Source organism: Electrona antarctica (genome assembly GCF_951216825.1).
Source record: "Electrona antarctica genome assembly, chromosome: 7".
NCBI lineage: Eukaryota > Metazoa > Chordata > Actinopteri > Myctophiformes > Myctophidae > Electrona > Electrona antarctica.
In genome coordinates, this window is record NC_136812.1 from 41,224,546 (window position 1) to 41,235,438 (window position 10,893).

At 40.4% G+C, this 10,893-nt stretch overlaps 1 protein-coding gene across 1 annotated transcript in view; it reads right to left on the reverse strand.

The window, feature by feature from the left end:
* crtc1b (CREB regulated transcription coactivator 1b) overlaps nt 1–7,166 on the reverse strand; it is a gene marked incomplete at its 5' end in the record, with an annotated part of 29,555 nt that extends 22,389 nt beyond the window's left edge. Inside the window, 3 exons of the mRNA XM_079505088.1 lie at nt 103–236; nt 2,113–2,229; nt 7,041–7,166. Of these exons, the coding sequence (XP_079361214.1) occupies nt 103–236; nt 2,113–2,229; nt 7,041–7,166 (377 nt within the window). The remainder of the gene's footprint in view (nt 1–102; nt 237–2,112; nt 2,230–7,040) is intronic.
* Between the last annotated feature and the right edge of the window lie 3,727 nt (nt 7,167–10,893).

Sequence of the window (10,893 nt, forward strand, 5' to 3'; positions counted from 1 at the left end):
ATCCAACTAATCGATTATGAAACACAATCCATCATTTTAGAAAATAATCGATGAATAACAGGTCCCTTGATACTTGGTACATAAAAATAAATACAATATGAGAAGGATATCTGGCGCCCGTGTTTGTCGACAGACAGCGGCCGTCGGTGTGGAGAAGAGATGCGGTTGCGGTCGCGGTAGACACGGTCCACCAGTCCGTGATGCCTGCTGGTCCGACTGGTGTCCAGCACCGAGTTCTGAAGAGAACACACCAACGTCAACGTGCCAGAGAAATCCAGCGTCCACCAAGTTCAGAGAAAATTAAATATCACCAAAAAATGATCCATATAATATAATCAATATAAAATGGTTGCAAAATGCAAATTCAAAATGAGTCAAGCCATGGGCCCCCATACCGATGCTCGAGTTGGCAAATGTATTTAAAGATGGAAAGCCATGACAAGCAATGGTGTAGTCTTTAAATTTATGATCCAAATTGACATTCCAGGGTTGAATTGGTCTTGGTGCCTGATATAGCCTACAGTTCTCGCTTGCTTTGGTTTCTGTGCCCTAGATAACTGTTCGCCTTTGTAATTGACTCAAAAGGGTGGTCCCAGACTCCCAGCAACGATTAAACCGGATTTATACTTTGCCGATTGACTATTCCCGTCAAGTGACACCGTCGTACGGCATAGATTATGCATTACAGGGATGAGAACAATACCGTCATTGGAAATGAAGGCATTGTTCTCATCACTTGAAGTGTTGCTGCAGTGTGCCTTTCAGTTCATGTTTATGCTATAAACAGTACATTTAGTTGATTCCTACCAACCAGCAGTCCATATGCAAACTGACTGCCGTCATCGAAATGGCATCCAAATGATCCTAAAATGCAATAATACACAAGGTAATGCTATATCATGGTTAAAAGTACAAATGTGCTGCAATCACAGGAATGTGACAGAAGGCCCTGTGCCACTGCCATAATGCCATATAATCACATAGTACAGCACGACCTTCAATGTATTATTACAACTATTTTATAGCTAATAGTCAACAATAACAGATGGACACACTGGTTTCTAATTTATGATTAGTAACTAATTTATTTTGCTCTCCTCTTGAGTCTCTGTTGCTAGACAACAATCGCCTTTAGCCTGGACAATTTGGATATATTATGGCTTTATAGATCACTGATTTGGATGTTTCCATTCAATTCACGTAATTTACACATCCTACCTGGGTCGCGTTTTTCCCCCATTCTGAATTCCCATAGCCTGTTTTTATATTGCGTCAAATAAGAACTGTGTTCCAAAAATAAACCAATGATCCCGGCAGTTTGAATCATATGGATATGAAGCATCAACTGACGGCGAGAAAACGCTAATGTTACTGCCCCACCGAATGAATTAAGTTTTCACCAGAAACAAACTGTATCAAATATGAATGACTGGCAGATATGTTTATTTTTGGACCACAATGCTTATATGAGATGATTTTAAGATGACCCAATGTTATTCTCCATAGAGAAAACCTTCAGCGACCCAGAGGAGACGTCAGGACTTTGGTACTCTGGGAATTTTCTGACCAGTCAGATGGATGTCCTCATTAGTATTGTTGCAGTACTACATGGAAATTAATCTCGAGTTTCATGTCTCACGTTTATCTGTTATTGCCAATTTTGTCTATTTGGAATAACCAAGTCCTACAATAAAACAATGTCTGGAACACTGATTGATAAGTAAACAAAGTGGAGATCGGTTTGTGTAACAAGGTACGAGTTGTCTCGTCCTTTCACAGTGTGGGATCAGAATTCATTCACTAAAGCTAAAGTACCCTGTGGTCTTCATCTGAGCTGTTCAATAGCAGCTAAACAATGTTCCATTGGTATTTGATGACTGCACAGTCATCAAATGCACGTTCCTGAGACCTTCATTGGGTTGTCAAGACAACCTCCCAATACATTTCCCAATAAAGACGATTTCTTTTGTTGCATTTGAAGGTGTTGTGGGAGTTGTTTTTTTTTCTTTCTTTTTTGCTACTTTTGTCCTCTCTTGCGCACCCGTCGCTCTGTAGATATGTAGAGATTAAAACAACACTTTTGTTAGCAGCTGAGAGAAGCTAGGAGCTCACCTGAAAAGGCAGGTCAATGTTGCCATTTCCAATCTGATTGACATTGGGCAGTGAGCCTCCATAGTACTGTCCACGATTCTGCCCTAGTTGCAAATACTGGGTCTTCTGCAACTGCAGCTGTGCAAAGTAAAATTGCATGAAAGCATGAGTGAGTGAGTGAATGGCTGATCGGATACATGGAAAAAATATGGCTGAAGAAAAAAAAATCAATCAGGCTTTTTGGCAGGGTAGGAAACTAACTACTTTGCATTTACAAGTCAAAGGGACAGCTTAATTACATAGCAATGTGTTGAATAAAACAGACAGTCAGTACTTTATATACCATTTGTGGTTAATTACCCACCTTGCCTGTCTTTTCAGTTTAAAAGAGAAATGGACATATAATCAGATGGATGGAGTGTGATTTCATTGATCGGTTGGGTGTTTTATGAGCAGCCAAGAGGCAGACACCATCACTGACAGTAATAACTCTACATTAGCAACACCTGACGACAATCAGGATGATGATATCCCATTATTAGATGTACAAGCTTGTTACAAGCTTGTACATCTGCTATTTTTGAACAGCCAACCAAACAATTTCAAATTACACAGACGCTTTACCGGTTTTAATGGATTATTATGTTGCACATGATTCTGTGCAACATAATAGTGTGTGTGTGTGTGTCCTTAATGTCCTACAAACTGTGGTGGATAGTAGCAAAGTACATTTACTTGAGTACAGTACATACAGTAAGTACATTTTGTTGTATCTAGTTTACATGAATATTTGTATAATACTTGTGACTTTCAATCGACTACATTTCAAAAGTAAATATTGTATTTTGACTAAGTACATTATGAATCAACCACTTAAACCCCGCTTCAAAATTATAGTGAAAATAGCGAGCAATCCACAAGCTCACAATGCCTAGTGAATAGTGATAGGACGTGTTATGAGCTTATACTGTAGATCTATTATTTTCACTATAGTGTTGTTGTTTTTTAAGTGTCTCAATTTCAATACAGTAATGCATCGATATTAAAAACAAAATGTACTTTGTTAAGTTGTACTATTTAATACTTAAGTATTTTTAAAAGCATGTACTTTTGAATGCTTAAATATAAGTACAAATTTGACAGCAACTTTCACTTGTAGTTGAGTCATATTTGACCAGGAGTATCAATACTTTGACTCAAGTACTGGGGTTGAGTGAGTACTTTGTTGACCACTGGCACACATCCTCGTGTCTGTGTCCTAAAAAGACACGAAGCAGCAGGTTGTCCATTATCAGTTTTATGTGAAGTCAAGAGCCTGTCTAGTGACGTAGGTTGTCTATGTCTAATATGGCTTGCAATAGCATGAACGACGTGAATGAATGAATGAATGAATGAATGAATGAATGAACGAACGAATGAATGAACAAAGAAATCTGACACGGCTAGACAAGACCTCCCACTTTACTTTTCTACATCTACTGGCAAAACATCCGACTGAGGACGGTGGTATAATGAGCAATGTTGTAGACCAGCAAGAGTAAAGACAGCAGTAACAGATGTGAAGCAGGGTTACAAAACTATTCACATGTCCTTCTGTGAGAACATTGAAGCTGTCTGATGAATGGGGTAGTCTCTCCTGATTGGCTGATATTGGCAAACCACCTGAAAATGTATGTTCTGGGAATGACGGCCAAGCTACACCATGCTTTTAGGACTGGACCTAAATGCGCGTGTGCGCGTGTGTGCGTATTCGCGTAAACGCGCACTGAAAAGCCGGGTGTAGCTTGGCCGTGAGAGTGCACAAATTAGAAAATTACATACATGGCTCTAACTACAGTATATGATTTGGTTCCCACTGTGAATCATTTAGCTGCAGGACTCCCTGGAACCTCCTCAAGGACTATTCATAACTATTCAAATGGCCTTCTGTGCTTAAAGCATCGTTCTTGAGGCATCTCCCTGGCTGCTGTTGCCAAGCATAGATCTATGCCTGACAAAGTTGTCATGCACGTCCCTGTGGATTGGTGATTGCACCGTGACAGAAGGGAATCTTTGTCTAAGTGTCCCTTAATGACAAATCCAACGCTCTGTGCCAACACCACAAACCGAATAATATGGGGGCTAATACTTCACTATGAGCAAGAAAAACAGCACAGGGAATACTTAGTCAGGGAATATTATCAGTATAATGTCAAATCTGGGAATACATTTCTTACCAAGAATTTTCTTCACCAATGTGTTTGTAGAGGTGTCTAGCACCTCTATTCAACCACCCTAGGGGAATTTTTGACAGCTGCTGAAAGTTGTATAAGGCAAAATGTTTTAAATTTCATTATGCTTTAAGTAGCATGTGACATGTCAAACTAGGGGGTTTTCATGATTCTGAATCCATTCCAAGCATTAGTTTTGCACGAAAAACACTCATTGGGCTAAAAACAGCCATAGCCGTCATCACAAATGTGATGAGGTCAACACATTTGGGCATATTTGGGCAAGTGGCTATGGCCAAACTAGGGGGTCTATGGCCAAACTAGGGGTCAAACTAGGGATTGATTCTGGACCCATTCCAAGCATTCGTTTTGCACGAAAAACACTCCTTGGGCTAAATTCGGCCATAGCCACTTGCTCAAATGTGCTGACCTCATCACATTTGTGGCTATGGCTATGGCCTTTTTAAGCCCAAGGAGTGTTTTTCGTGCAAAACTAATGCTTGGAATGGATTCAAACTAAGGCAAAGAAATGGGCTTTTCCTACCGGAACAGAGCTAGTTTCCCAATTCCATGTAGGAAAAGCAGTCTTTCTTTCTGTATTGGACTATGAAGATGTCATCTATAGAAAAGCTGCTCTTTCTGTCCTCAAGCCCTTGGATGCAGTTTATCATTCTGCTCTGTGATTTAAATCTGATGAACCTTATAGAACTCATCACTGCATCCTATATGAAAGAGTGGGCTGGCCTTCCTTGGCCGAAAGGCAAAATAAACATTGGTATCCGTTTTTAAAGCAATTGATGGGACTTTACCGTTGTATATTAAAGCTCTTCTGGATTGTTATCCTGTAACATATAGGACACGCTCCAGTCACTGGCTTACACTAAAGGTTCCTAATGTAAACACAGAACTGGGGAAAACAGCCTTTTGTTTTAGTGCCCCAACCACGTGGAATGACCTACAGCTTAAATTAAAGATCTGCTCTCCCATTACATACGGTCAATTTAAATCTTTGATTGCAGACTTACCCCCAAGTGTCTGCAACCGTTTTTAAACATGTATTAGATCACACAATGAGGAAATTGCGGTTCTATTTTGTTGTTTTTGTTTATTGCTTTGAAAATGTTGTATTATGTTGTACTGTATCTCGACGACATTGCAAATGAGAGAAACCTCAATGTCTCTCGAGAATAAATAAAGGTTTGAATTAATTAATTCAGAATCATGAAAACCCCCTAGTTTGGCCCCTAGTTTGGCCATAGACGCCCTAGTTTGGCCATATAGCACTTGCCCAAATATGCCTCATCACATTTGTGATGACGGCTATGGCCATCTTTAGCGCAAGGAGTGTTTTTCGTGCAAAACTAATGCTTGGAATGGATTCAGAATCATGAAAACACCCTAGTTTGACATGTCACATGCTACTTAAAGCATAATGAAATTTAGAACATTTCACCTTATAATGGTTGTATGGTACCCCAACTTTCAGCAGCTGTCAAAAATTCCCCTAGGGTGGTTGAATAGAAACCAATGTGGGATATGTTAGTAGACACCTTTACAAACACATTGGTGAAGAAATGTCTTGGAAAGAAATGTATTCCCAGATTTTATTAATATCCTCTGACTAACTGGCTTGAGCTGCATATTAATAATGTCAGCTGTGTCAGGAGGAATGAAAACGGGAGAAAAAATAATCACAGTTCACAGTTGAGTTCCGGAGTGGTTCTTGGCATTCAATAAGCTAGCTAGATAATATAATGCTTTCATTTGAATAGTCCCACTGCAATTTCATATAAACCCGAGCTGGTTTGATTTTTCTATATAGGACTAAATTGTGTATATTAGACATATAATACCTCGATATCGATATTGTGAGCATAATGTTGAATTTTCACCTATTCCATCTTCAAAACTTTTCAAATGATTTTTGAAAGTTTAAAATAGGGCTTAAAAACAGGAACAGACAACACTTATGCCATATCATAATGATATATAGTCATACTCATATTACTAATTCACTATATCTATTTATATAAAAAAATAATATAATATAATAAATTGCCCAGCCAATATTATTATCGCGTTGCCCATGTCTAGTTGCGGACATGACAGAAAATGTCAATACCCCCCCCCCCCCCCCCCCCCCCACACACACACACACACACACACGCGCGCCACACACTCACACACTCGCGCGCCGCACGCGCGCGCGCGCGCGCACACACACACACACACACACACACACACACACAGGTGCCAGTTATCCACATCTGGCTCCTCCAGTAACTAGGCAGCTACTATAGCCAATAACATAGCTGCTCGATCGTTAACGCAATGGACGATAATAAACGCTGATAACGTCAGCTAACCATCCTTACATCGCATTTAAAAACCATAAGCTGTCATGTGAAGTGAACGCTTAAACGTGTGCAGACAGATGCTGCAGCCAGAACAGCTAGTTTGTTTATTTATTTATACTTCGCCGTACACGTTCGCACGTCGCTCGTCAAAATAAATGACGCGTTTTCACGCGGAAAAAAATGACCGTTAATTTCCACCTGAAAAAGCACGTCATGTTCTGTCACACGACGAAAGTGTAATTAACGTCCGTTTAACGGTTGCCTCCTCTCCTCCTCCTCCTCGCTGAGGCTGAGCTAACATGATGATAACACAACATTCGTAGGTGTTTATTTGCTTTTGTTTTTTTTATTGTGTTTTGTGCGTGGATTTGCGGGGTCTTACCCGCGCGGCTCTGGTGATGTCGAGGTCCTTCATGACCTCCTCGAAGGCGGCGGTCTCCTCCGCCTGCTTCTGGTTGTGCAGGGCGATCTTCTCGCTGAATTTGCGGGGATTGTTTGAGGACGCCATCTTTTCCCTCCTCTTTCTTTCTCAATGGAACGTCGCCACGCACGGCGCGCGCGCGCCGCGGGTCCCCCGTCTGCGTCACCGCGCACGATGGATACACACACGCACGGCGGCAGTGGAGCGTGACAGGTGTTATTTTGGTGGTCGATGCAGCATCAGTCTCAGGAGGTCCTACAACTTTTGTTTGTGTGTTTGTTTCCCCCTAAAGACCCCCAGTTTGATATTCATAATAGGACAGTGATTCTCAAATTAAGTGTGGGCCCCCCCACTTGGGGCTAGCCTCTAAAGGCTTGGTTTGGTTACAAGTCCGTAAACATTGGAGTAATAATGTTATGCTTTGATGTTATATAGGATAAGAAAGAAAATTCCATCTACAAATCAAACTCTTTATTTATGTGAATATACTGTAGAACCCTAAATTGGAGCTTCAAAACAATGCCGAAATTGGACCATGAACATGGGTCAAAATATTCTTTCCTCATGAGATGTTAACTAGATAAAGTCTCAGGTCTCCACCAGGGCAGGTGGCGCTATAATAAGCCAATGTGAAAAGGGTGCCATTTCTTCTAACGCCTTGGAGAGCAATTGGATGATTTGAGGCATTTAATTTGTTCCAAAAATGTGTTTTGCAAAAATCCACCTGTTGGTGGCGCTATAACAGGCCAATGGGAAAAGGGTGGGTTATATTCCTCAGCCTAGTAGGAACGTCTGTGAAAGATTTCACGTAAATTGCACACTGCGTTCATGATTTGAGGCTTTTTGTTCAAAATGGGCCAATCCTGTAAACTTTGAAAGCCAATGTTAGCCAATCAGGATGGAATATGAAATATCGGACAGATCTGTCTTGAGCCATGACTATAGAGATACTGTGTAACGATTTGCAGGATTTTTGGACAAAATATGGAGGACTAATATAAAAAAATATGTTTTACAAAAGGTGGCCTCCTGGTGGCGCTATAACAGGCCGTTCTGGAAAATTTGGGGCAGAGGTTCATCGTTGGCATCTAGGGAGTGTATGTGCAAAGTTTGGCATCGACCAGGTTAACGGTGCCGGAGATTAGCTTTGGATTTCCGAACAGGACTGTTTGAAGACTCCAGCTCTTTGAAAATGCTTACTGGGATGAGAGATGCTGAAGAAATCACTTCACTGTCCTGATACAATGCAATTGCAATCCATTTCAACCTACTCAATTATTCATTGGTTACTTACTTAATGGTTTAGCTCACAAATACATCTCTGACATGAGTCACTATGATCCTATCATTCAAGTAGGACCTACTCAATGTACTCATGCATATTTTTGAGCGACACTTGCCGTTCCTATAGTATGCACAGCTGTGTGTACGTGTGAGCACGGAATGTTCTCAGCTGATTGGCTGAGCACGGAATGTGATGTATGATGATGATAAGAGTACCGCTCACTTCACACAAGTGTGATTTTTTTTACTTAGTAGCAATACCAGAAATACTCAAAAGTATATGATCAAAATATACTTGATCTACAACAAGCTCACACCTCACATTGTAACACGTTGTGAGCTTGTAGAACAGCTATTTTTGAGGGGCCCCTCCTATGCCCATGCTTTGTGTGTCTGTGTGTACCGCGGAAATGATTTGATTGGCTGAGCACGGAATGTGATGTATGAGAGCGCCTCTCACTTCACACAAGTGTGATTTTTGAGGGGCGCTAACCCCTCCTACTGTGACTTTGAGGGTAAACATTGTCCTAACACAAACAATGAATGACATTGACAATGCAGACTGCTGGGCGAGCGCTGGCGCTTTGGCATGGGGAGTTGTGTATGTATGGGAATTATGAGTAACTGACAGGAAAGGCACGATTTCATAGTAAACTAAATGTGACCTGTGGTCGCAACAAATCTGCATTTGCCTCTGAGAGTGGAGTAGAAGTATAAAGTATGGAAAAATAAAAATACTATATAAGTAATAAATATACATAACTACTTTTAAATTGAATTTAAGTAGTACTTGAGTAAATGTAGGTTACTTAAGTTACTTTCCACCTCTGCTACTATCTGGGCACCGGAAGCACCCGAGACTAGTACTACTGTCCTCTTGAGAGTGACTCACCGTACTGCATGTGTGTGTGAGGTTTTGTCATTAATTTTGTTCATCATGGATGGTTGTTTAAAAAGGATTTATATTAGACATGTGTGGAGGGGTGTTACTGCAGTGAACACGCACGCACGCACGCACACACACACACCCATTATACTCTGTCCATTTATTATTTGCTATAACACACAGCTATTAGTAATATTTTGATCAAATATGATTGGCCTATCAACAACTGTTGTATAGTGGCTGTTTAAAACTAAACAAGAAATACAACTTAAACAGTGTTCTACATGGGACCATGCCTTCTTTGATAAACTCCTGGAAGGAACTAATACAAAATGTATAAATATCTGATGAAAAATCACAAGTTTGAAGACCAGTTGCAGGTGGAAAATTTGCAGCAATAGTTGTTTTAATACATTTAATAAAGGATACACATAAAGCTACACAGAAGTCTACATTCCCCTTAGATTACAGTGGGTTCCTTTATAATGCACTTAGTATAGTATTAATTAATGTGCTTCATAATGAGACATACAACATCGCAATTACACAAGGCAAAAATGGCTGCTACTCATTAGGGCTGCAACTACGGAATATTTTCTTCGAATATATTCTATCGATTACTTTTTCGATTAATTGAATAATCGAGCAGCGCAGGGTTCTTTAAATTTTCATCTTTTCATACATCAATAAATTATAATTAATTATATTTGTGTTATACAAAAACAGTGAAAATAGTCAATCGACAAGCTCACAACACGTCGCATCAGGATGTTTTGTGAGCTTGCAGATCAGCTATTTTCACTATTTAGGCTTTGTCTTAGAATAGGGCTTAAGTGGTTTGTAAGTTTGGGTCTCGGGGAGACACCAAATTTCTAGGATATCCATTATTAATCAATCATTTATGTTTTTATAATGGCTAAGTTTGATTGTTGCAGCCATACTCATGTTTGCATGTAAAGGACAAAGGACTGTTACCACAGAGGCATCACAGCATGGAAAGACAGCACAGCTGCAGCTATAATAATGTAATTAGGTAGGTATTATGGTAGGTAGATTTGGTTAGAGCAGTAGTTCTCAGCCTCCAGGGGTCCTGGGGGGGGGGGGGTTCAGCAGGTTACCGTTCCCAGCTAAAATATTGATGGTAAATGGACCCTTACAGGTCTGCAACTCAGAGAGATTACAAATGAAACCAAATGGACCGGCTCCATTTGTACACCATCATAGAGTTATGGGGGTTTGTGGCCTAATGTATGACAAATTGGGGGTCCTTAAATATTAAACCTTTTGAGAATCAATGGTTTAGAAATTACTGAAAGCACTGACTGCTTCTTCATCTAAAGCAAACTGACACAATTTAACCACGTGAACCCTAGCCTCGTTGTTCTGGGTTAATAGGCGAACATTCAGGGAAAATGTGTTACAATTTAAGTGATTTGTAGTGGGAAAAGGAGGGGGGCAGGGGGCCAGAACACTGGGGGCTGGCGGACCCTTGTCATTGTCAACGAAGTATAGGTTTAAGTGGTACAAGTGCATGTGCTATTGAGGAACCAAGCTACTGTACTCGTCTTTAGTGGACTGCATTCAGCATTGAATCTCAGTCGATTCCTAAAACACCGTCCCAGAAAAGACACACTTTACCTGTAA